The following is a 27,873-nucleotide window of genomic DNA, read 5'->3' as shown; positions in this document are numbered from 1 at the left end:
TCTTTTCTTTAATAGGCAAAACTTTGCAAAAAGAACTTAAAACTACCTCTGAAACACATCAGTGCAAAGCGTGCACCTAACGACCTAGTCTGCTTCCTTCCCTGTGGCCTTGGCATTAACGAATCTTTAGTCATCTGTGCTGGAGATATTACAAAACCGGTTGGACAAGTTATCACTTCATTACAGAGGTAGAGAAGTAGTTCCCTCCAAACGAAATGTGTAAATTTATAACATCACTGGCTGCAAATAGGTAAGTTAACCAATACCAAGGAGGTCAGAAAGGGGCAAACAATGGCGGATCAACATATTTCTTTTTTTTATTACGCAGCTACAACAACCCTGGCCCCTATCACATTGAACGCGTCCTGTGGTTGAGCACCTTGTACAGGAAGCGGATGCGCTTGTTGAGGTTGTGGAAATCGCGGGGCCGCGTCTGTCGCCAGTGGTAGACAATGGGCCGCTTGCGCAGCAGCATTTGGAACTCGTTGCCCTGAAAACCCCGCAGCCAGCCGGGCACACCCTTCATCACATGGATGGGCTTCATATCCCCATTGCCCAAGATGTCTGCACCAAGAGAGAAGGAGAACAGACAGAAATCGCTCGTGAGAAAAGAGTGGAAAAAGCCAGCTTCTGTATAGCACAAATGCTGAACAAGAACATGCTTATGGGTACTGATCATAGGACATGAATGGTAGTAAAAAAAAAAATGCAATGTTTCACAATGGGGCAACGCCTATTTTGCTCAATCAGATAGCATTTGTCTCATTTGTGTGAAATTTCAAAACTTGAAACAATTTCCACCACCTTAAGCTTCAATAATCAGTCAATCATAATCATCATCATCATCAGCCTGACTATACCCACTGCAGGGCAAAGGCCTCTCCGATATTCCTCCAATTAACCTGGTCCTGTGCTAGCTGCATCCACTCGACCCCTGCGAACTTCTTTAACTCATTCGCCCACCTAATTTTCTGCCGCCCCCTGCTACGCTTTCCTTCCCTTGAAATCCAGTTTGTTACCCTAAGCGACCATCGGTTATCCTCTCTTCGCACTACATGTCCTGCCCATACCCATTTCTTCTTCTTGATTTCCACTAGAATTCCAGTGACGACTTATTTCTCTGACCCACTCTGCACGTTTCCTATCTTTTAACATTATCCCTACCATTCTTCTTTCCATAGTCCTCTTTGTTGTTCTCAACTTAAGTAGAACCCTCTTTATTAGCCTTCATGTTTCAGCCCCATAGGTAAGTACAGGTAAGATGCAACTGTTGTATACTTTCCTCTTGAGCGATACCGGCAAGCTGCCAGTCATAATCTGCGAGTGCTTGCCAAATGCGCTCCATCCCAATCTTATTCTCCTTGTTATTTCCCTTTCATGGTCCTAATCTGCGGTTACTACCTGTCCTAAGTAGACATATTCGCCTACTACTTCCAGTGGTTCGCTACCTAATGTAAACTGCTGTTCCTTCCCTAGGCTATTGAACATTACCTTAGTCTTCAGCATATTGACTTTCAAGCCTAACTTTCTACTTTTCCTGTCTAGGTCATCAATCATCTTTGCAGTTCATACCCTGAGTTACTTAGCAAGGCAATGTCATCAGCAATTCGCAGATTACTGAGGTATTCTCTATCTACTCTTATCCCTAACTGCTCCCATTCCAAGTCTCTGAATACTTCTTCTAAGCAAGCTGTGAATAATACTAGGGAGATCGTGTCTCCTTGCCTAACACATTTCTTTATAGGAATTTTGTTACTTGCTTTATGCAGGACTACGGTTGCTGTGCAGTCACTGTAGATATCTCTCCAGTTCTTTCACGTACGGCTCGTCTACACCCTGATTTTTCAATGCCTGCATGACCACCGCGGTTTCTACTGAGTCAAATGCTTTTTCGTAATCAATGAATGCTATGTATAAGGGTTGGTTATATTCAGAGCATTTTTCTATCACCTGGTTGATGGTATGGATATGATCGGTAGTAGAGTAGCCTTTCCGGAAACCTGCTTGATCTTTCCGGAAAGGGCCAATACTACGGATCATTTTTCTCGCTCGGATGAGCGGGCAACAAAAGACGAACTCTTAACGGCATCAAGTCGACAAATAAATTACATAATAGAAAAACAAAATGCATCTCGTAAACAAAAACTATTCAGACTAACCAGACAAAGCCACTAGACTCAAAAACACTGCAGAACAGGCAGTGCCACTCCAGCAATCAACAGGGTAAAAAAAGGAACATATCCAAAAGCACTGTTTGAGTAACACTAAAGCACTGAATTATGACAATGACCAGTAGTCATACAATTCATGCAGTTTGGCAATGGGTTACCCCGTGTCACTACAGTCGAGTCCACATATAATGGCCCCACTTTAGACGAATGCTCGCTTATGACGAACAACTCCGGTGTGACCGTCAGAATATACATTAGGGCTATGACGCACTGTCTTGGCTACCACGAACGTCCGTGAGGTCTAGCCGATTGGCAACAGCGAACGCCTTAGTGCCTCGGACCACTTTCCATGTGGTGAGAGCTGCCGACCCTGTGCTGTGCAACCCCCGACAATTGGCTTTCCAGATTCTCCAGCGGCGGCCCGGTGGCATCTCGCCGGAGACAAGGGGGAGCGGCGACATGGCAAGGAGAGTGCCGTCAAAAAAAAAAAAAAAAAAAAAAAAATAATACTAGCGAGCCTAGCACGCGTGAGCCACGTGAACATGCAGGCAAGCAGGTCGAACAAGGTTGACGACTTGTTCGACCTGCCAGAGTCGTCAGTGCAGCGGTGAAGATTGGTACCAATCGACAACATAGCAAGTGATCACATGCACACCAGATTTTTCTTAGTCAATTTCTGATTTTCAGTTATGCGTAAGGCACAAATACACTTAATCACATATTTTTGTTACATTTACAGCCAACAGAACAGACACCGAGAAAATGTTACAGGGACCATGAGATGCAAATAAAATGTGTAAAAGGTACTATTCCCACGACAGTTATGTGCACGTTGTTAGCACTGGCTGTTAAGCAGTTTATAGCATCCAGACCAACCATACCCAAGATTTAGCTCGTAAATCCCATTTAAATGAGACAGCATTGAAGGGCTCCATCTCGAAAAAATCTGGCATCAATGTTGTGTGCGAGATATCTCGGGTACGGTGGCTAGAATGGGAGGTGAGAGCATTGGCCGGCGCGGAGTGCAGCAAGCGATCATGCTTGCAGCGGCGGCGCTGCTGTCGACACTTAGATCGCGCTCGGCTGGCTCGGCGGCTCGCTCCCGCTGCTCGCTCCCGCTGCTCGCGCGCTCTGTGAGCGTGGTAGTTTTGCGTTGTTTGAGCATCGAGGAGCATGTGTGACGCTTGCCCACCATAGGAACATAGAATGTTAATCGGCCGAAGTGGGCAGTTAAAGATAACAAGCCTAGCATTACACGCAATCATACTCAATGCGCGAGTAACCCCGACGGGTAGGAGGCGCTCGCCAAAAACTTTTATTTTTAGCTATTTCTGCCTGTGAAAGAACGCATCAAGTTGTTGCCGAAAAAGGCGCCGCATTTCTCTTGTCTGTGAGCCAGCGTTTCGTTCTCAAGCAGGAAAAAGCACACAGGGATCTTGCAGTTCCACACAAAATTTTATTGCAGGGACAGACAAGTATGTGGGCAAAGACGGCCGGTAAGGGCAAGCAAGTGATGCTGTCTAAATCAGAACACAAAAAATTAAAACAGCTTGCAAGGGACAACACAGCCTCAAGTAACACGCCTCAGCTTAAGGTGCCGCATTCTCTGCCTCTTTCCGTCTCTAACCTTGTTCTCTGCTCGTACTAAAAAGTGTAGCCTTATTAGTGCATAAAACTTCACAACATGGTTTGTTACTTCTGTGCTGTGTTTGTCACAGCCAACTGTGTTTAACCTGTTCCTTGCTAAAGAAGAAATCAAATCCATCACGCTGTTGGCCTTCAACTTATTGATGCTGAAGCAATGTGTGAATGAATCCTCTAGCTTCACAATCAATTTCTGAAGCTCGTGAGATGGATAGAGCAACCCTCCCTTATCAACCTCTTGTGTGAGGCCAGCTTCCTTTGGAAGGTTACAGCCAGCTGGAAGGAGCAGTGCTCTAGAGCAGTCATGGCACTTTGTTTTGCTCATCATCTTCCGAGCAACATATCCTGCGACATAGTAGGATATCCGCGAGTCGCTCCTTATTGCAACAGTCGCCTCATGATCAGAAAGTAGGCCGCGTGATGCAAGCACCTCATGCACTTCGTTGAGGCATCCAATATCCATCAGCTGATCAAGTTTTCCTTGAATGTTTCCTGGCCTTTCACTGCTTGCCGAGAGCAGGCTCTTCATTAACGAGGGCGACACATTTCCATTTGGCGGGGCCTTCGCTAAACTACAAAATGACAAACAATTGACTGAAATCAAGAACTGTGACGGTGTAGGGTGGTCATTGTTGCCTGACATTTGCCTAAGGATACAGAATAAATTTTCTAAGCGATCCTGACTCAAACGAGAAGTCATTAGGTACTTGTAGTCGAGCTTTTCTGTGAGGTAATCAAGAAGGGATATTGTGCTTCTAAGCGTAACGCGAAGCCCTTGAGCTGTGCCTTGCGTAAGAAAGCCTACCTTTCCTATTTGTGCTTCCCAGGTGTCTATGTAGTCTAAGAAATCCTTCACCTCTGTGTGACTTTGGGAACCAATGAGCATAGCACCACGGCTGCTCCGAGATGTCATAGCTGCTATAAGCTTAGACATCCGCCTTACAAATGATGCTGCTGCTGCACTTGAACCAGCACCGCACACTCGTTCAATGTCATCTTGGTAAGTATAGAGCCCTCTCAGTACCTCGTCGCTAAATAGTGAAAAAGCAAAGTTGACCTTCATCTTCTAAAATCCATTTGGCTCAATGACTGCCCTAGTTACATGTGGCATGGCTTTTAGCCTCACAACATCCCTGTTGTCACATTTCCAGGCTTCTCTTACAACATCCATTCTAACGTATCCTTCTGGTGTGTGAAAGCCTTTGGACACAACAGAATTACGTACACATTTAACAAGATGCGGAAAGTCCGACAAAAAGTGTAAGCTTCTTTTGTCATCTGCAGGGTGCTTGACCTTGCAGACTGTCTTCTTGGCGGTCCCTTCGATGCTGAAAGCACGCCACATGCTCCTGTTCCATGATGCAGCGTCTGTTGTAACAAAATCCACAAACAGGCCCGACTTTTCAGCTGCTAATGCGATGTCAACCACAATCTTTGAAAGAACATCTGCTTTCACATTGCTATGTGAAGCAAAGGTGGCAAGGATCTGCTGGAACTTTCCAGAAAATGGCTGAAATAATACCACTAGACCATGGTCACAGGTCTCCTTGCTTTGGTCTGGAGAAGTATAGGCACCCAGATCAACGAAGCCCTCAATAAAACCACTGTTAGTCACCTTCAGGCTTTCTGAAAGCTTCATTTCATCGATCAGAATGCCCCCATGCCTCTCAAACTCATCCATGCTCTTCGTTTTTTCCGCGATTGCAGCAAACATATTCTCATTGAGGTCAAAAGAGCTCTTATAGCTCTTCATATACTTGTGCAGGCAACTCTTGCTGGGAAGTATCATCACCTTTTACTTACGAATGTACTCGTATAGCTTGAGGCTCCTTATTTTCATTAGGATACACTCCAATACCCATTCTTGGCTATATGTCATCCCCTGAGTGCCTTTTCTTCTTGAAGCTTGAAAGAATGCTTGAACTTGCTGCCGCTGCTTTTCAGGAAGTTGAGAGAGGCTCTCCTCCAGCTTCCCCTCTGAAATAGAGGCATTTTCTTTTTTCACTGCTGTCATAATTGCTTTCAGCTTAGCAACCTTCGCCTTTTCGCGACGCAGCTTCAGGCTGCACTTTACAAGTTTTTTTGATGTGTTGGAAACAGGAGCCGCCTTCGCCTTCCCTTCTTATAGCAAGCTTGATTTACTAAAAGCTTCCGCAGGTACTTGCACTGAATGCATGGCTTTTCGCCTTGGGACACCCCTCGACAGCCTTTGCTGTGCAGCCTATTTCCGTGCATTTTGTAATTTACTCGGCTACGACTTTGATGCTGTACAATCGGCGCCAAGCTCTGCTCAAATCCAGGACATACATTCATTTGATCAACCAACTGAAGCAGGCTTTGCACACCTTGAGGGTCAAACACATCGACTTGTTTCACCGCCGCGCCTTGCACGAACACGGCACAGTGATAGTGTGTATCTTCCGCCGAGCACAACACTAGCTTTTTAAAGCACACGCTGTCACCAGCCTGAGAAAGAACACTGAATGCAAGTGACTTGGGCGCTTCCGCGACAATGTTCCTTGACCAGAATTCACTTGGAAGATTTTCACCTGTTAACTTGTCCAGCTTTTCCCGGCTGCAGGCGTAATGAATCGCTCTGCCATCCGCTGCTGTGTCGTCGTCGGTTGCCACGGAGTCCTGGGTGCTGTCAGCCCCGAATGAAGCAACCTTGCATGGAGAGCCGTCGCTCCCTTTTATCTGTTTCCCGAGAACCTCGCCTCTCGATGTTCTTGACTTCCTCTTCTCGGGCAGCCTCTTCGAAAGATATGCCAGAGTGTTCGGAAACAGAGTGGGGACGGCGTCTTCAGACAGGCATGGCCAGCCGCCGGGAATCCTTACGGTCTCCCCATTTACAACGTGGATGTAGTCTCGTACGATGAACCTTTGCTCGAAGTGCAATTCACAGAGCACAGATGTTTTCTCCAGGGGTCTGTCTGCACGTGGTGCCGCACGTTGCCACACTTTCAGCCTTTCTTCGTCGCTCGGGGCAGCAAAAGTGGACTTTCTTGCCTTTGTTCCTGGCGGAGACGTATCCTGACGCGCATCCGGGCGCAAAACAATGCGTTTGACGCTTGACACGTCTCTCCATTATACCCGTGTACTCAGGACATGTTAAAGCTACACTGGGTAAACATAATCAGGAAACAAAAAAGATTGCTAGCAACGCGGCGAGAAAACGCACAACAGCACAGACGCGCATGCACCTGACAAACGTCCCCCAGCGAAAAGAGGCATCTAAGACGCTACGCGCGCGTCACCTGTCAACAGCATGAATCACTACGACACATGCATGCATGCGCGGCCCGCTGCGAAACTCTCACCTCCCATTCTAGCCACCGTATCTCGGGCTTGGCTCTGGCGGGTGGTATTTGGCAGGTGACATGGTGGGTTGGCAGGAGATGCCAACTCTGATTTCATGTTCGAAGTGGGCGGGAGAGATTGGAATTTAGCTCTCCAGAACCGTTAGATACCGGAACAGACACACCTCTCCCAGGCAATGCGGGAACGCTTGCATGACTTGATGGGTTGGTATGTTGGCTGGTCTTTAGCAATGTGGTGTCTTGCGGCTGAATGCTTATGACTTTGTGTGAGATAACAGGGGCACTAATTGAAAGATTACTGGTTAAGCCAGCACCAAAATGCATGCACATGAATGAGGACCGGTAAAGGGAGCTGGAAAATGGAAGCCATGCCCTTAAAGGCAGAGTTTAAAGGGGAATGCTAAAAGATTTTTTTTTTTTTTTTTACGCAAGCTTGTCATAAGGCATATTATAGAAACTCATGTAAATTATTTTCCGTAAGGAACCGGAGCAGGCTCCCGCTCTTATCGTTGTCAGCGAGCAATTTAGAGAAGTCCTCTTCCCTTGTTTTGTTCAGTCCCACTTCTCCCGCAGAATCTGTGTCTTTGATGCCCTTGTCCCTACACAAGTCCACAGCAGGTGGCGAACATCCACTTCTTCAGCTGGTGTGGAACACTTCGGGCATGTGGTTGGTCCGATGTCGGCTTGAGAGTTCTATTGGCATGTTACCGACGGGGTAAGGGCTGTCCCAGCTCTTATCCTTCTAAGGGAAACCTCCTCCAATCTCGTTAAGGTATGAAGGAGGGGGGAATGTGCACAGAGGAATGAGGGCATGTGTACTTTTCCTTAAAGAGCATGCTGAGATGGGAACAGCGGAGCGGGCATCAAAAGGGAGCCTGGTGGGGGGTGCATTAGTGTTTGGAACTTCGTGTGTGAGGTGGTCAACTTTTCTCTGCTCAGCCTTCTCAGTATCGTCTTGTGCCCAATGTATCTGGATGCATATCTTTGCTTTTTTTTTATTGAGTGCGTGGATTTCCTGGGTTACACATAGCGTATTTGTCAATTTCTTCAGTTGTTTTATGGCGGCTAAGGAGTCTGTATAGATGTGGGCTTCTGTTATAGAATCTATTTTATTTATGGTCTCCATAGCATCGTGGATTGCATAAGTTCCATCACAAGCGAGTCCGGGTATTCTGAAACATATTCTTTATGTGCCTTTAGGTCACTGTGTGTTGGACTAGTAGCTGCTGTTCTACTGCCTTTTTCTAAAATTGATGCGTCCGTATATGCAATGCAGGTACCTGGAAGTACATCAACCAGAGGTCGAGATGTCAGCTTTTCTTTGCGACGAAACCGAGTGGTCTTGTTTGTCATAATAGTCGTGAATTCCCACGGAGGGGGGTCAGCCATTGGTGGTGTTTGAACCGTCACTTCGTTGTACAAGAATGCTATGGGCATAACATACTTTTGCTTCATATTCCTTGTTGCCTTTTGTTGCTTAATTAATTCTGTCAACATATTTATTTGTGCAAATTCTTGGAGAATAGAGAGAGAGGTAAGTCTTGGTAAGCCCGTGATAGTGCGCATTGCGTTTCTATTTACTGTTTCCAATTTCGCCCACTGTCGCCTCGCGATTCGTTGGAATTGGGCCTGGTATAGTATCCTCGGCTGTAACACCGATTGTACAAGACGTCTTGCCATGTCCGCTACATCGGTAGGCAACTTTATTATTTATGAATAGATCTGAACCAGATTTTCATACTGTATGTATCTTAAGATGCTGAATCTAAAAGTGCCAGTATTTCTGTCATAGAACAAGTAGTTTCTGATATACTATAAAAATAAACTGCAAAATCTGGGTTCTTGCTTGGAGAAAAATGAGAAAATCACCAGCACAGTTGTTAGAATACAAAAACAATTTGGAATGTTTAAGGAGTATAATATTGTTACGTGGCGGCAAGCGATGACAACAGGAGAACAGAGGACAGAAAGAAGATGCTCGATGGTCGTGAGATGACGTTTAATGAATGATGGCGAACCTAACGCGCGTGCTCCTGCCCACGCCACTGCCCTCTTCTTCCTCCTTCGTCTGTAACATGACCCGGGGCCACCGAGCGATCGTCCCGATCGTAGACGAGGAAGTTTACCGACGATGATTCCATGGCATGATGATGGGCATGTCTAGATGCTTGACAAGAGGAAGAAGTAAGAATAGAACAGCTTGCCGGTACGACGTCTGATGCGTGGGTGATCTGTCTCTCCTGGAGCTGTCAACCATTCATCACCAGAGTCCATGGGACCGATGGATCGAGGTCACGTCGGGCAGCTTGAGCGGGGGTTGCGCGCTCGTGTCCATCGGTTCCTTCAGGTCTTTCGTCTCGGTTCTGATTGGTCTGCCTGTTCTCCTTGTCTTCAGGTCCGGGCTGGGGGCTGGGCGGTGGTAGTTGGTCAGGTCTGGGCTTGAAGGGCTGGGGCGAAGCTGCTCGGCGATGTCCCTGGCCCTCGGTTGATGGTTTCAGCTTACAGATGGCGTCGATGCTCCAAGGCGAGGATGGGGATGACGTACGTCGCACCTCCAACCAAATGTTATGCGGCGGCAAGCGATGACAACAGGAGAACAGACGACAGAAAGAAGATGCTCGATGGTCGTGAGATGACGTTTAATGTGCTCCTGCCCACGCCACTGCCTTCTTCTTCCTCCTTCGTCCGTAACAATATGTTAATAAGCCAATGTTCTATGTCAACATCAACTAGAGTTAGAACTCATCAAAGTTGCTAGAGAAAAATGCCATCATTGCATGTCAAACACATCACCCATTTCAAGAAATTCTGAAACAAATAGTGCACTAAAAAACTGGCATACTGCATACTGCATGCATTTATCTTTCTGGTAAAAAAAAAAAAAAATAAATTACTTTGATGGGTGAAACAGAACAGATGGTATTTTCCCTCCAAAATTTGAAATGCGTTAAAGCAGTTGTTTTCAGAAATTGAGTAAAAACATGTCAAAATATATTTACAGTTAAACCTCAATATAACGAAGTCGTAAAAATGGGCAGTTTATTTCGTTATACAGTACAACCTCGATGTAACGAACTTAATTTAACAAACTCCCCGATGTAATGAAGTAGTTCAGTTTCAGTAACTTTGGGCGCATAGAACACAATGTATTTTTAGCCCCCCTATAACGAAGTAAATTTCGGCGAACTTTCAATTTAACGAAATTTAGTTGAAGACTCAATGCCTGAACAAAAGTGTACCACGATCCTGAGTGGTTGAGAGCAGCGCCCATCAAAGCGCACGGAGCCTGAAAATAAGCGCAGTGCGGCCAACGTGAGTCAGCCTTGGCGCGGCAACGCAGCAGAGCTGAGCGCGCTTAAAAATATGACGACGATGATGATACGTGGCATACGCTGCGCCATCTGATGTACTACGCGGGAGACGCAAACACGGTGTTGAGCAACTCCACTAGGTGGCACGAGCATCGGCCCAGTTTTAAAGTCACCCAGTTTAGGCGCCGCAGCGCAGCATGCAGGCTCCCTACCCAGTCTATGCCTATTTTTTGCGCAGTGCATGTCGGCGTGCAGCGTGTGTATATTTGTTTGTTGTCACATTGTCGCGTGACTGGTGACCTGTCGTCGTCATAGTCGTGACCACGGTGTAAGAATAATTTAGGTGAGAGGACGCCGCCGATCTCCGCTCCGCGAGAAAGCTCTGCTTCTAAAGTTCTCCAACAGATGGCGCTACCAACTCAGGCCCGGTCGCTGTGTGGGCGAAGTCACGGTGCAAGAATAGGTGGGTCAAGTAAACAAGAAGCCAACTTGGTCTCGCAACGATGACGTTGCGAGGCCAAAGTAAATCATCTAGCAAAATAAATAGCATGACCTTACTGCCTTCATGTCAGCCCCTAACGTTCGGTTTTATCTGCAGCGAAGGCGAAACAGCTAGTTGGGGGCTAAGTCCCGTGCGTCCAGTCGATGCCAGAGAATGCGTTAGGTAGTTTCTCTGATACCGGCTATCGCACGAATAAACGTCTGCAATGTTCACGCTTACCCCAGTCACCCGTCGTAAGCGGTCAAGCGTACCTACAGTTATACACTGAGTTTATATTCCACCACTCACGAGTGGCCCGTTATAGCAATAACATCGTAAATTGGTGATAAGCGTGAAAGGAAAGGGAATTCACAGGAAGCAGTCGCAACATCCTAGCTCAGAAAACGCCTAACAAACTGTGATAACACTTGCAGCATTATTCTTCTGTGTCTAACAATGTGTCGGCGTGTCATTGGGAACTACATATTCGATACTATCTGTATAAGTTTGTATTTCTAACTTAAGATACATACAGTTTATAGCCTTGTTCATGAGAAGAATGCATACATTTGTGTGGATGGCAATAAGGCATTGACCTCATAAATTTCATTTATTTACAAAAGTGAAAAACTACATTGGTAAGTATGACAGTGTACATCACACCACACGCACACAAAACAAAGTTTAGACATATATGCAGTACACATAAGCACACATTGCGCTCGTCCTGGACAAAGAAAATCATACAAGTTTAGACAATTTACGCAAGTCTTGGCTTTTCTTTACATGCTTGTTCTTCAACTGTCGGCAATACTGTCGCATTCGCAGGCACACATAATAGTGTAAGAGCTTAGCAAGCATTTCTTCTTTATGAGCAGCACATGGAAATGTGAAGTTGAAGTTTTCTAGCACAGCGTCAGTCGTGCGATCATATACATCCCTTTCGCCGGCATGTTTTGCGAAGTGCTCCTCGGCCTCTTTAAAAAGAAGAAACAGGTGCACACTCGGATGCATGAGCCCTCCTTTCGTTTTACAATTTACCAAGTCAGCTTCAGGTAACTTTGAAATACCCTTCTGTCCGACCAGAGCCTCCTTACAAACTGTACAGGATGTATGAGTACCAAGCTTTCATGACACAAATCCTGTGACATAGTACACAATGCAGTCAATAACTGCAGCATTTGAATAGTCATGTTCAAACACATCATCGCACTCCCAGGTTTCCTCACTGATAAGGCCATCCAGCTTCTGCTTGAGGTCATGCATTTTATCGGTGTGCTGAATAGCTCCGGATTTAAACACCTCTCTAAAGTCACTGAGCGTGAGAAAAGCAGATTGCTCTTTCTCGGAAGCTACACAGTTGCCGAACTGTGGTGGCCTCAATAATGAATAAAGAGAAAGCATGCGGTAAAGCTGTAGGAATGTCGGGAATGTGGGATGCTCATTTTGGCCACCTGCTTCTCTTATAATACCGAAAAAACACTCCAAGGGGTCCTGATTCATTTTCGCTGTCAGGACATACTTGAAGTCGCACTCCTTCAGAAGAAACACTGACAGTTCCTGAACAGACTTAAGGGTAACACGTAAACCTTCGGCTGTAGATTGTGTTAAGAAAAGATCTTTGTGAATATCACCCCTCACAACTTCCTGCTCCCAGCTATCTAGCCACTTAGACGCAGACTCGAGAACATGGAAATCTTTGCATCCAAGTGTGAGGCCTTCTGCGGGAAAGCGACGATTGAGGGCGTCAAAAAGGTCATTCATCAAGAGAGTAAACTCCACAGTTGGCTCGACATTTTCAAGCCGAGGTGCGCCTCTCCGTGGATAGAAAGATATTCCCTTAGCAACTGAGTGGCTGAAAACTTGTGTGGCTAGCCTCACCCGCATTTTGAGCATATGTGAAGGATTGACATGGCAATATGTCAGCTTTGGACACACCCTAAGTTCAGCGGCATTTTTGGTATCTGCCACAAAAAGTGCATCGTAGCACGACCATTTCACTAGTTGCCCATTTACTTTCAAAATCTTTTTGTCATAGAGACGATTCCTGATGCATTTGAATAAATGCAGTGTGTCTGCCACGACATAGACTTTCCTTGAGGCATCTAGTGGATGTTCAAAACAATTAACAACATGTCCTAGAGTGCCACTTACTCCGAGCTGCTTCCACATGGCCCTGTTAGTAGATGCACCATCGCAGACTACACCGTCAACAAATATTCCTGCCTGCTCTAAGTGCACAATGCACTGCAGCAACAGCTGGGCAAGGACTGTTCCCTTTGTTGCTCCTTTCGAAGCAAATACTGCTACAGGTTGTAAATAACTGTCAGCAAAAGGTGCAAAGGCAAACACTAGACCATGGTCTGCCAGCTCATTGCTTTGCCCTCCTTGGTCTCCATAGTCAACAAGTCCAGAATACGTCATGGTCTTCGAGTTTACAGCCATCTCTTTCCTGACCTGTATCTCGTCTAAAATCACCATCCCTCTACGCTGAAAGGGCGTCTTCCTTGCCAGTTTGATTTTGAGAGCTTTAAAAAAATTCTCATCAAAACCACATTTGAGCCCAACCATGTTTATATACTTTCTTATGGTTGATATGCATGGCATGGGCAGTATGTTATTACTCCGAAGGAATGAGTAAGTGGTGGGGCTCCTGATGTTCAGCAAGAGGCATAGGAGTAGCCAGTCATCGGTGTAGCGCCTATTATTCTTTGTTGTGCACTTGGCTGCGGACATACATTCCTGCACAAGAAGGAGCTGCATCGGTGGAATGTTAAGAGCTTGCAGTTTCTTTTCGATGTCTTCCTCTTGCAATTTCATTATTTCACCTTTGCTCTCTTCGAGTTGTTTAGTTATGAGTCGGTTGCGCTTCAGTAGCCGCGCCCGTGACTTTTGCAAGACAGCCCTAGCCCGACGCAAGGCGTCAATCTTCTGTTTTTTGGCAGGTGACACAGACAGCCTGATGCACTTCAGTGGTTGCCGCTGTTTTGCTCGAGCAGCTTGCCGGTCGGCATGGATTCTGAGAGTATCCGATAGGCTACTGCATGCACGACATATAGCTCCCCCCGGTAACAGCAGTGGGCATCGTTTATGCCTCCATTTACGCTGGCAGTCAACAAAAGCACATTCAGGAGCCACAGAAGGAAAGTCCTTCATATTAGGTCCTCCACTGCAAATGTGTAAGTTGTGAACCGCTTTTAGAACATCCTCAACTTCAGTTGTCGACACAGCAAAATTATTTATGCCTACAGCACTGCATTCAACCGGCTTGTCGAATATGTAAACTTGCAAAGCCATGTCACTTTTCACATGCACAGACTTTCGGTTAAAAAACACACATGCGCCGTCACTTGTGCGTAGCAAGGAGGCGTCGTGGAACACGAGGTCACGGAACCCTTCTGCGTCGATGCGATGCACCGCCCAGGACGGTGTCAGAAGGCAGAGAGTTGATGCTGTGTTGAACATTTCTTCGAACGGCGATGAAGTGCAGAGGTCACTTGCCCCGACAACATTGCTGCTGTCGTTGACTTCGCCGTCTGTGCTTTGAGCTGATGGTGTTGCTAACAGGGTTTGAAGTCCGGTACCTCCACTGTTGGGCCCGCGCGTACACGCGGAGGAAGGTGCACGATAAGCCTGCCGCCTTGAATTCTTGCGGGGACTTCTCACCTTTTTTGACAAGTAGCTCGGCGCTCCCTCGAAAATAGTTGGCAGAACATCCTTGGCAAGTCCCGCTTTCCTGTTGCCCGACATCAGAACGCGGCCATCAATAGCAGCGGACCACGTTTTTAATAGGAAGTGAGGAGCGAAATGTTTTTCACAAACACGGTCCGTGCGCTGCAGTACTCGGTCTTTGCGAGGGATCGCCCGTCTCCATGCGTCGAGCCTTGCTTGGTCTTGCGGCGGCGTAAAAAGCGATAACTTCTCTTTACAGGACTTATAACCCGTGTTGCAGTACGGTACAAAGCACTTCCCCATCGCGTAGCATACCAATACGTAAAACAACCAAACAGATCGAAGCGTAAACACACGTGCGTGCGAACAAAGAGCAGGCGCAGAGTGGAGAACCCGCATGAATGAGCTGGCGCAATGGACTTTAGCGGGCACTAGTTTCGCGCGCCACCTCTCGAAGGCTCTTCTAACCAGAGCTCAACTCTCCTCTCCCCGGGAAGCGTCGCCTCCGCGCCGTCCTCTCACCTAAATTATTCTTACACCGTGGTCGCGACGCTTGTCTGGCGGCTCCGTTCCAGCAGCATGAGTGGCAAACGAAAAATGCTCTCTCTAGAAGCAAAGGTCAGCATACTGGATGCCGTCGCGAAGGGCGAAAAGAAGAAAGATGCTGCCGCAAAGTTCGAGATACCGCAAAGTTCACTTTCCACGATTTTGAGCTCCAAGGAATCCATCATCGACTCCTTAAAAAGGGGGGCAAGCAGCCAGCGGAAAAGGTTGAAGGCAGCAACCTATGAAGACGTGGATAAAGCCGTTTTCAAGTGGTTCATGCCAACCCGGGCGCAAAGCATTTCCATCGGTGGTGCGGTCCTACAAAGCAGAGGATTTCGCATGCCTGCTTGGTCGCGATGGCTTCCAGGCCAGCAGCGGCTGGCTGCATAGGTTTCAGGCTCGACACTCGATCGTTGGCAAAAGCTCGAGCGGTGAGTCGTCATCGGCTGCCTGGATTACGAACACTATGCCAGATATCCTCGAGCGCTACGATCCGGCAAACATATATAACGCCGACGAGACGGCATTGTTCTACTAGATGCTGCCTAATCGCACACTGGCTTTGAAAGGTGATCGTTGCCACGGCAGCAAGCATATCAGGCTACGGATCACAGTCCAGGATGGATGGTGCATCAACATGGATGGAAGTGACCGAGCGTTTGCCGCTTGTTATCGGGCGCAGCAAAAAAATCACACCGCTTTAAGATTTCGTGGCAACTCGAGATTGCCTATACATCGAACAAAAAAGCATGGATAACCCGCACTATTTTCCGCAGTTGGCTGCAAGATCTTGAAGAGGACATGAAAGAATCCGGACGCCATGTATGCCTCATCCTCGACAACTGCTCCGCGCATCACGTTGACGACTTGGAGCTTGCACATGTGGAACTGCAGTTTCCCCAACCAACTGCACATCACTCATCCGACCGCTCGATCAATGCATAATTAACAGTTTGAAATGTGCCTATCGCCGAAGATTAGTTAACAAGCTGCTCCTCGACATTCGGCTGGAACTGTCAACGAAATTTGATTTTTTTCAAGCGCTCGAGATGCTGTCCGCATCCTGGAAAGTAATGCCAAAGAAAATCATTGAAAACTGTTTTCAAAAAGCAGGCCCTTAGAGCAGACGCTTCCGCAGCAGCTCTATACCTGAAGGTAGTTTGTCTACGCTTGAAACAACAGAAGCGCAGGCACTTCAGGAGTCTTGGTAGCACCTTCGCAGCGGTGGTGCTGTGCCGGAGGGCGTCGAGATTGACGATTTCGTTTTTGGTGATTCATGTGTCCTCGCGACAGAAGAGAGGACCACGGAATCAATCCTGAACGATGTGGTTCGGGAATTGCAAGGCGAGAGTGACGACGAAACGGACAATCAGGACGAGTGCGGCGACGTCCCCACCTCCCGTGAAGTAGTCGATGCGATTGACGTACTGAGGCGCTTCGCGGACTCTACAGAAGAGGAAGAGGTTATGCGGTCGTTGTGGGCCTATGAACGGTGCGTAATGCCGTTGTTAAATGCAAAGAAGATTCAAAAGAAAGTGACAGACTACTTTACCCACAAATAAAAGTTCTTCCGTGTGTGCTTTGCACCAGCAACACCATTTGAGAATTTTATTTGCATGTTATGAGCCTAATTTCGACGTAATAAAATTTTAATGTAACGAATTCAAGTGCCGATTTTACCGACTTCGTTATATCGAGGTTTAACTGTAATGAATTTTCGTTGTATTGAAATTCCGTGCCAAGCATGCGGTAACATTACCAAAGTACTTGCCAGTTGTAAGGACTTCGTTTTTATTTTCTCTAAGCGTAATCCGGGACCTTGTTTTGCGTCTGCTTAGCTGTCAGAGATGGCCCCACACTGTGCTCATAGGCCCACAGGGATTGCACCGCTTCTTGCTGTCCTGTTAAACTCGTGTAGCGCTGCAGCACATCAACTGCGTCGAGCCCTTCATGGTTGCTTGGGGCTTGGTTGTCTCTGGCGTCAGTGTCACTGCCTGGGTCCTCCTGCGTATTTTCCCACATATCTTGCACGATGGAGCCGTCCGTCACTTCCTCAGCAGCAACAATGCAATTGTCGGCGTAGAGAAAGTCCTCTAAAGCGACACCGTCAGGAACGGCCCCGTCACTTTCCAGGCATCTCCATGCTTCTTCAAGGCCAGCCTGATCGTCTCCCTCGTCGTGCCCAAGTGCATGGGCAATGAATGAAGCTCCTTCATTGGCCTCAGCGCTGTCGCGTTCTTCAGGGGCACTCGTTCTAGCCGCAACGTTTTCAAACCCTGCCTTTCGGAAACAGTTCTGAATTACGTCCTTCGACCTCGCCTTCCAGGATGCAGCGAACATCTCCAAAGCTTGAAAAATGTCCACCTTGGTGGAGCGTTTCGAGCAGAGATTGAGCAGTAGCTTTTTGATCAACCAGTGACGATACGCACACTTCACACTATTTATTATTCCCTGGTCGAGCGGCTGAATCAGTGATGTACAGTTTGGTGGGAAAAACTGCAGTTCAACATTTTTCAGCTCCACATTGTCGACAAGATGGGCGGAACAATTGTCCACAAAGAGGCAAACACTGCGGTCATCACGCTCCATTTAGTTTTCAAACGCCCGGAGCCAGTCACGGAAGATGTCGCGGGACATCCACGCTTTCTTGTTCGAAGTGCACTCAACTTCCAGCTTCCTAGCGTTCTTAAGGCGGGGGTCCCACGGTGGCCATCTTGGAATTAGTTCAAATTCTGCCACCAGGCTACGCCACTGATTCAGGACTGAGAAAGTGCTTATCGGCCTTGCCCCCAGTTGGCCGAGGGACCCAACCGTTGCTTTGTAGAGAAGCTTTCTTTTGTTAGAGGGTGGGTTTTCAAAGCCCCATTCTTCTCCCCGCCGTGTGCAGGGGGAAGTGTTCACCTGTTCTTAGCTTGACTACTGCGGATAGCAGGACTGCGGGGTGCTAGCTTGCCTTACCACGGCTGAACTTGAGCGGCGACACGGACCGCCGCATGTGCGTAACGTAAATGAAAAGTACTCACTGTTCTGGATAGAGTGGAAGCTAGAGCGAGTTGATGATACATCGTCGACATATGTTCACGATAGCTCAAGTGTATACCAAAAATGGAAAGGTGCGATATGATGGAAGATATTTATGTGGCCCTTGTATACTATACTTTGACTCACAAGAGATTTGCACCACTGCTAAAGGCAGGGGCTCCCTGGCCCATTCAAATGCGCACTGTAATAGGTAATTGTGCTCCGATGCACCCCTCGAATCGGCAAGGGCGACAGTGGGAGCACAACTGCCTATTATAGGTGGTGTGGATAGTGGTTATTCAAACAAAAGGAAGGAAAACCGGCCGCTTCAACTGCTATCTAAAATCTGAAGCGCCCAAGCTGCAGCCGGCCGGAAAGCAAAATGATGGGGAGAGGAAAGCGAGGGGAAGTGCAGAGGGGAGCTATAACAAGAAATTACAGGGGAGCTTTGTACATTAGTTACAAAGTACAAAAAAAAAAAAGGGGGGAAACGCGTTTACCTCGCTCGCGTGCAAGTGCCCAAGTGCTCTTGGTCCATGGCGCCCCGGCCTTTCGCAGTACTAAAAACATTTTGTGAGACGAAGTATACATCTTTGGTGGTTTCGTCATGAACTCTGGCTGAAATCGACACCTGTATTGTCTTTCCTTTGATACCCATCTTTTGAGCTGTTATCACTTTTGAAGTTATAGCATTTATAGTAGGATATTCTTGCGAGCTCTCTGGTGCAGAACTACTTTTATCAAACGTTATTGCACATAATAAAATTGCAATAAAGTCGGTTTCAATCAACAGTAATCATTTTCTTTTTTCTTTTTTTTTTAGCTCGGTCTTTTCTAACCATAGAAACTGACGTTGGTAACCTAATGAGCTGAGAAAAGGGCGATGGCCAATTTCATTTTACCTTAGAGAGGAGAGTCGGCATTGCGAAATAGGTGTGAAATACCTACCAAAAGGGTAAGCACCACGCAGCTGCCGCAATGCATTCAGGCTAAATTTTGGGGGAAATGAATTGGAGAGGGGGGGTGTAGCAGACAGTTATGAGGCAACGTCGCCAGTAGAAGCGGGTTAGTTTCGCAAGCGCGTTAGACCGCTCCTTCTCGACTCTTCCCCTTTGAATCTCCTCTGTACTCTTCATTGGTTAGATGTACGTCTTTGCTGCATTGCGAATCCAGTGTACTTTCTATATATTTACTTACTTATTTATTTATTCACTACCAGCCTCACCTGCTTTCATAACAAGCATAGAACGGCAATCACTCGCGCTAACCACGGTAAAATGCATAACTGGCTGCCACTGAGGCATTCTTTGGAGTCAAAGGATTCGTTTCTGTCGTTGTATGTGCAACAAAAGAATAATTCAAGACGCCCTTCGGTTACTTACTGCCCCTAGAATTTGTCCGGACATGTACTTCCTCGCGCTGCCCTGATGTGGCCATTTGGCATGATGAACAGCTTTCTTTTTTTTTTTTTTTTATTTTAGAGCCCAGCTCTTTGGCGCCCGTTCCTGCGGTTCACGTCGCCGTCTGCGTTGTCCCTCGTAACCAGCTCCGCAGCCAGGGCAGCGCACGCTCCTGCCACCATTCGCCGCTGCGTGTGGGCCGGGGGGGGGGGGGTGAGGCATTTCCATTGAAACACACGAGGCTATATAGTGTTGACGGTAAGCTAACCGCCCCTCCCCCTCCCCCATTTTTGTTTCTATTTAGAATAGCAGCTTGGGCGTGTTCCTTATGCATCTTGAGGTGACAGCGCGGAACGTGGACGGGAGCACAAGGTCAGAAGACGACACAACGAATAGATTGATGTTTTATATTGAGCTCCTTGTGCTATATACAGCAACATGAGCAGGTGGGCTGAAGGCGAATGCACCAGCGCTGGTAGTAAGCGTACATTGGTAATGGTACTCCAGCTATAATAACTACCGCGAGCTCTAGTTTCAAGTCAGTCTGCGCTCTTGTTGCGACATTTTTAGCTATAAGGTGCGTTGAGAAAGCGGACTGCCATACTAGCAGCACTCGAGAGCGTGAGTGCAACATGATATTTCTGAAATATATTCAAAATATATGTAATGCCTCCCTGAGGGGTAATGTAAATAAAATAAATAAACAAACATATTCTGAGCAATAAGACGACCAGAAAAGTGAGACATCACGAGCAGTTATCTAAATATGCGCCGCTTTGCAACTAGCACATGTGTTTCTTGACAATGATTTCATAATTTGAAATTTACCAGCCCCGGAATTATTTTTACATGTCTGGGGATCGTACAATAAGATACCCTTGTTGATTCATCTGCGGTTCCAATGAAGAAATGAAGAAGGGGGGGGGGGGGGGGGGGGGGGGCGATCGCCCCATTTCGACAAGTACTGGCGAACCTACACCGTTTGCAAACATTATCCCCACGAATGTGTGAAGGGTTTGTTTCATCATTGATGGAAAAAAGAAAAACAGCCCGAGGAAACAGTACGGAAAATCGAAGAACTGACAAACATGGCTGTCAATCCTCACATTCCTTCTGTAGGTAAACCCTCGTAACTGCCATAAATAAAGCGGGTACTCCAAAGCACTTTCCATGCGCCGCGACGTCAACGCCGCCGTCACGGCAGGCGTCGCAAAAGGGGAATGCACCTACATGTTCGTGGTGCTGGCTCGCTCACCCTCTCGCGCGGACTGAGAAAATTTGAAAACCGTGAAGAAAACTATTCTGTGAAGAAAAGAAGCAGGGGGGGCTAAGTGGACTTCAGGACGAGAAGAACGGAGTAGGGGACAGCCGCGCGGTCCCAACCCCTCGCTAGTTTTCGACGCGTGTAGCACGCGCCAGATATCTAGCAGGGACAGATCACAGCATCAGAGCTCGCGATGCACGCAGGTGCTGCGCGCATGCGCAGACCGGCTTTGGCTGACGCGTGCGACGACGTTAGCGCGGCAGTCCATGACGCATGTGTGTTTGGAGTCGAGGCTTATGTATTCCAGTAGTTCCCTTCACCCCACGCCACTTCTACCCCCAACATGACGCAATTTTGGATGTACTTTGGGGAAGTGGTATGCCTTTATACTTTCTTCAATCGCCACACTGAGAGAAAAAACTTGACGAATGCTAAGCAGCACAGGCATCGGAATGTATTCATTTTCATGTTAGACAAAACATTTTCCCAGTGCATGCCCAGATTATTGTGGTCAATTTTGGTCAATCTAGTCTGAATTTACTAGCTTTTGTAGGCTTACAAAAAGCGGCTGTGAGCTTTAGGCACACTGTCTCTCTGCAATGCTGTTTCTTGGGCTAGTTGGTGGAGTTTGCTCATTTTGACAAAGCGCAAAAAAGAGGCAGGGATGGTCGAGAGACATGGGACAAAGCGCTTTGCCTGTCCCTCGTGCCTGTATATTTTTAGCCCTTGCCCAAAATGACCAGTCCCTGTCCTTCTCTCTTCCTCTATCATGAGATCAATCATGGTGGCAATTCGTTGACCTCACCCCAATGTTTTGTTGTTTCACTATGCCATGCAGCGTTTCAGCAGGATTAGAGTTGAACAATGGCAGAGCTGGTTCAGGGCCACTTGTTGCACCTAACCCTTATCCTCCTGCTTTTTTTGTCCACACAAGAACTCCTTAGAATGACTTTCCAATCAGTCGGCTGAAGTATGCTCGTGAACGCTCAAGATGCAAGTTGATAGACCCTTGAAGCAATTTCTCTAAACCAAGAAAATGGCAGATGCTGCGAATATTTATGCAGTTTCTTCTGCGGCGATGCTGTTTCAAGTCATTTTGTTTCTTGAACATTATGTTTCCATTCCCTCCCATTTATTTCCGATTTTATCATTGCAAAGGAGTGGAAACTTGCCTTCCTATCACTAAAAAAAAAAAAAAAGTAGTCTGCAAGGCGTGGTTGCCATTTGTTATCTGTGCACAGCAAAAATGGGTGATGTTCGCTACACGTGGGAACGAAGCTATGGCGATAACTCGACGCGGTCAACTGTGGGTTTCACCGCAAGGTCTCGACATATAGCTGTCTACATCGAATTGACGTGGTATTGTTATCAAAAATCATTTCGAAACGGATTGAACAGGTTCAGCCCAGTTCGTGAATGTGCCTTCGTGCAAGACTCAGGCTCCTATCTCCTGAGGGAAGCAACAACTGCTGCCTTGGTAGATCTTGCCGCGTGTCTTCTGCGTGTTTGCTTGGAATTGCTTTCGCACTGCTAGCTGTGCTACTACGCTTATATTTCTGAATCTTTTTGAGTAAGACCACGTGGTTCCTTGATGCTAAGCAGTAAGGATTACAACTAGCGTTAGTCTTTGGTTTTATTTTACTGCTTTGCAGGTTTGTTATCGGAAATGCTTTCAGTAAAAAAAGAAAAATGCCGCTGGTGACCTCGACGTCAAAACTGCGCGCCGAATCAGACTGTCATGTGATTTCCGCTCCACACATCGTCGCATATTTCATTTCGGTGGTGTCAATCGACATTCAGCCATTCGGAGGCAAAAATTCTGAGCCTCCTCTACTTACTTTACTAAAACCAACTGACATGTTCGAAGGTGTGAAGAAAACGATGTCCTATGTCAAAACCAAAAGCGACGTTTATTTACTATTTTTTTTCGGTACAAAACCGAAATGAGGTGCAAGAAACACCCAAAAAGCTTGGAATTTCACCGCGATGACTAGTCGGGGATGACCATGTGCGCTCGTAAAGGGAGGCTGTCATTGTGCTAATAAATACGTTCGATTTTTTTCATTGCGGCAGTCTAAAAACAGTGGCGATGTGCGTGTGCCGCGATGGATATCAGTACTCTGTTCTGCACGACCGCCCGATACAGACACGCGCTTCATTCCGTCAACCCACCACATGCACTAAATGTCCGCGAAAGCGTTTACGGTGCATTGAATAATAATAATAATAATAATAATAATATTAATAATAATATTAAAACAGACCCCTGGCCTTGAAACATGAATCCACGGCTTCGAGGCTTACAATTTTTTTGAGCATAGCGTAGACGCACAGAGAAGTAGAGAGTGCCGGCTGCGCACGCGCATTAGCCCTACTTGGCCCCACTAATGCCACTGCGTGTGCGCCGAAGGAATCCGGTAATTCGGTTTACATGTAGGCAAGCACTTTTCTCTTGTCACAGTGAAATGCGCCCAGCTGCCCTCTCGGCGTCACTTTGTTTATGTTACGCTGTCTGCAGTCGAAACTTCTCTCTTTCCACGCAGCGTAGTGCGGTCAACTGTCCCACCTTTGCGAAGATGTCCATACACGCTTCGTAAGTGACCAAATACAATTAGACAGACGTACAACGGCTGTTACGTTTCATTATCGTTTCATTACGATGATTGTCGGTGATGACATCTGGTTTTTGATTATCTATGAGCACATATTTGTAATGTTTATAAGCATGAAAAGCACTGAACCAAAACAGTGTACATTCTCATTTCAGCTAACGCTCGACATTCGGTTCAGCAGCGTCGAATTCCTTCGTTTCTTTTCTTTTCTTTTCTTTTTTTTTTTTCATCTGTACTCCGTATGCGACGTCGTCCTTTTGCAGTTGTATTTCTTGTAGCGGCTGCAAAGCTACATTCAAAACGGTGCTTTCCGAGAGGACAGCTGCACCTAAGCACACGTGTGCCACTGAAAGCTCTAGGGAACAGAGCACGCACCAACGAAGATGTGAAGGAGACAACCACTCGATACCGCCGGCCGAAACTATTTCTTTTGGTCTACTGTCCTATTCCTTTTTCGACCAATATTTGAGAGTCGGATGACGCACATAGCATCTAAACGGTGGATCATACGCGTGGTACGCCAGCTGGCGTATCGTGATGTCACGTGCGAGCATTTTGCCAGCACACCATGCAGCATAACGTGGCGATATCCGTAGCACTCGCTGTCAAACACATAATGTCTAGATTTTGCGAGAAATACCACTGGACCAACTGCGCGCACGGATGAAGAACCTCGTCCAAGCAACCTGCAATCTGTCAAGGCATGTCTTAATTTTGATAAATTTGCACTTTTGTCGCCAGCCGAAAGGCAAGCCCGATACATGTAAATTTACCGGAAGATTCTGTGCATTCTGTTTGGTTTTTGCTAGCCGTGTCACTTGCTATCCGAGCCTGAAGCGCCTGGCGAAATACGAATGCGTGAGGGAAAAAGTACTGGGCCAGAAGCATAATCAGAAAAGCACAAAATAGCGCAAAGCCCCTCAGCGATTGGGCGTGAAGGTTAGCGGCTTAGCACTGCAGGCGAGCGTCCACTGTTCGCACACAATGCAGGGGTGCAAAGGGTGATGCGGTGACCATGTGCAGGTTCTTCGTGCGAGCGAATAGCCCCCACATAAACCACAGTGTATGCGCGCAAAACATGTGCACGCACGCAGTGTGCGTGTCATGTCTTGTCACCTAAAAAAAAGCTTTCACTCGGCGGTCCTTCCCTAATGAACTGTTTGTGTTTCCACTTTGAGTAGATGCGTCTCCTTGTGCTAAAAACCAGTGGTGTCTCGCACCACGTTCTCAATCGAGTGGTGCCTCCAGGTATCCATTCATTCCTTTCACTCCACTGACACTCTCTGCTTTCCTCTAGATCATGAATTGTAGCCTCTGCATCAGGTGAGAGAGTTGTTGAAATTCTTCCTCTATGGAATGTTTGAAACCGGATCTGCTGCAGAAAGAAGTTGTTTCGACAGGCAATGAATTTTTGAAAAGTGTGACACTCACCTCACAAACAGCAATGCAAATAGCAACAAGCAACACACTTCACAGCACAAAAGTAGTATAGGTGGGTTGCAGAAACCTAGAAGTCAGCAGAGCAAAACCCCTTCACCATGGCAGCCAAACCTGTTTTGAGGGCAGAAGTTGGGTGCAGCGCAGAATACTTCTATGTCCGGCCTGATGTCATGCGCAAACGTGTAGAGCAGAATTCCTTCACTATTGAGAGCCTGGAGGAGGTAGGGGCAGGGGAGGTGTTATGAATGGCACTCACAAACGGAGGGGTTCTTAATTGCGACAAGAAGAGGGGTGCAGGAAATGGACGTGGCCATTATTGCCACAATAGACGTCTCCTGCACTGCACCTGATTTCTGCCCCCAAAACAGGTTTGGCCGCCATGGTGAAGGGGTTTTTGCACTGCAGAGAAGCTGACTTCTAGGTTTCTTGACTAGCTTCAATACTTTGAAGGAGTGTAGTCACGCGCGCCTCTCCTGGCAATTGAATGAACTCACACTTTTGCTGCTTTTACCTAGATGGCGCTAGCAGTAAAAAACCTTTATGACCGAATACAGGTGCAAATACTAATTATCACCATGGTTTGTGCTTCTTATTTTAACTTTATTTTACAGTAATACAATATTAATAAAAAGCCAACTCAAACAAGGCTCACGTTGTTGAGTATGACGGCCTTCTCAATTGAATGCCGTGTAGGAAAAATTGATTATATTTGAAGGCTCAGTATAATCGTGCTAATTGTATAAAGCGCAATTTGCGATCATTTTCACAAATAACTACTATTCTAGTTTCGCCATGCATGATTCCTAGACTGTAGAATGAGCGGTTTTTCTGGTCAAGCTATGCGATGTGAGGCAGCATTACGGAAATCTTCAAATTGGAAAGGTAATTAAAAACGAACTAGCGAATAAATTTCGATGAAACTTCGTACACTCAACTATTATAATGTGCGCCCGAAGTGGTAAAAATTTTACTGCTGTGCACGTTGATAAAGCGCAGATATTAGTGCCCAAAATAGCCAAACTTTACCATGTTGAAAAGGTTGCCGATCAAATACTGATTAAATTAAAACTAATTACGCGCCATGTTCCCTAATATAAATACCCATTCTATGTGTAGGCCAAAGGAAACTGTTCTAAGTGCAGCAGTTTCTTCAGCAAATTAATCCGAAGTAGGGTATATCAATGACGCTAGCGAATTTGTCATCTGCAATACCACCTCTCATGCAGTTGATAACGTTGGCACACTAAATCAGCGCACATCATTTGACAGAGCGTATATTAAGCTTTCGAATGATGGCTACATTGTGATGTTCGAAAAAGAACAACGTGCAGAATGCTCACGCAAACATTGCCTAAAATGGCACATTCGCGCTGCCGGAGTGGGACCCCCACCTTAAAACACTGCGGCTTTTTACTTTTGCCAATCACAGGCAGCACCCAATTGTCGGTGGCATCCATGTTTATGCCGAGAAGACCTGTGATGCGTAGCTTGCTCTGCTTCCCGCTGTGCAGCGATCCCCTTTTAGTGCTAGAGTCGATTTGGTAGCATTTGATAAAAAAAATGCAGTTTCATCCGCATTGTACACCTCTGATGGCTGGTACCTCGTCAGTATTATTGGCATTTCTTTCTTCAGCCAAGTAACGGCTTCAGGCGCTTCGGCCAACGTAGACTCTCCGCAGAGCACCCGTCTGACAATCCTGTAACAGGACTTGAAACGGTGGAGCCAACCACTGCTAGCCTTGAAGGAGTCCTTGTCAAGCAGGCAATCGAAGTCCTTTGCTTTCTGCTGCAAAATTGCCCCACTCACAGGCACATTCTGTGCTCTGGCGACCATAAACCAGGAGAACACAGCCTTGTCCACATCTTCGTAGATAGCCGTCCTCAGTCGTTTACGCTCGGCGCTTGTGCCACACTTTGCAGTGCTGAGGGTGGAGTCCTCGGTCTTCAAGATTGTTGAGAGCGTACTCTCGGGATATGGCGAACTGAGCTGCGACGTCTTTCTTTTTCTCGCCTTTCGAAACAGCTTCCAGAATTGCCGTTTTTTGCTCGAGTGAAAGCGCTTTTAGTGCTGCTTACAACCACTCGTGACGGCAACGCACGCGGGAAATCAAAGTGAAGGAGAGTCGTAGAGAATTGACGAACCGAGCAGAAAGCAGTGTACAAATAGCGACTGCGGCAACGCATGCAGGAAACCAAAGCGAAGGAAAGTTGTAATCGGCAAACCGAGCGGCAAGCAGCACACAAACAATGACTGCAGAAGTGGCGGCCGCGCGAGAGCTGTGCAAGAAAGGGCCAATGACAGACGGGCATGCACGCTGATGCATCAGCCTCCGCAGGCATGGGGAAGAGGGTCTTTGGATCACAGCAAAGGAGTGAGCAGAGCAGGAAGAGGAGGGGGACGGAGCCATCACTCTTTTCCATTTGTGACGAAGCAAAAAGACAGATGGAGAGAAAAAAAAAATGCGGGAGGCGGCGGCATGGCTACTCCGCTTATCTCTTGCTTGTTGCTTGTAGGGAACGAATGCCGCGCAGCCCGGGAGGCCCGTCCGCGTGGGTTACCCAAGTCTCGTGCATTGGCAACATTGTCGCCATTGGGCGTTGTCGCCTGTGCGAAATTTTTGTTCTTACGGGTAAAATTTATTTGTCTGTTGTAATGAAATTACAGAAACATTTACTTCGTTATATTGAGATAAAATAGACATGGTTTCCAATGGGCATTATGTTATGTATTACTTGTAACTTCATTATATCGAGGATTTCGTTATATTGAAGTTTGTTATACCGAAGTTTAGCTGTACTGCAAAAAAAAAAAATAATAAATAATTCAGAAAAGAAAAATCCTCATGGAGATGCTCAAGGGGCATAATCTGGATGCATTCTATCCAAGATTCTTGGCCAGCTTCCTCATGCTCATAGAAGCATGCATTTTTCTGTCTCCCATAACATGAGTGTTATCCTTAGATGTCTACAGACCACATCATGCATGCATGC

General features: G+C 46.8%; 1 protein-coding gene across 2 annotated transcripts in view; it reads right to left on the bottom strand.

Annotated features, from left to right (window-relative positions):
• Positions 1 to 292: 292 nt before the first annotated feature.
• mRpL51 (mitochondrial ribosomal protein L51) overlaps positions 293 to 27,873 on the bottom strand; it is a 38,421-nt gene continuing 10,840 nt past the window's right edge. For both annotated transcript variants that reach the window (XM_084597602.1, XM_084597604.1), the window contains exon 4: positions 293 to 564. In XM_084597602.1, coding sequence (XP_084453728.1) covers positions 350 to 564 — 215 coding nt within the window. In that variant the 3' untranslated portion in view covers positions 293 to 349. The remainder of the gene's footprint in view (positions 565 to 27,873) is intronic.

Source organism: Amblyomma maculatum, chromosome 3 (genome assembly GCF_055883805.1).
Source record: "Amblyomma maculatum isolate TAMU_Amacu chromosome 3, ASM5588380v1, whole genome shotgun sequence".
NCBI classification, from domain to species: Eukaryota; Metazoa; Arthropoda; class Arachnida; order Ixodida; family Ixodidae; genus Amblyomma; species Amblyomma maculatum.
This window is presented reverse-complemented; position numbering and strand designations above follow the sequence as displayed.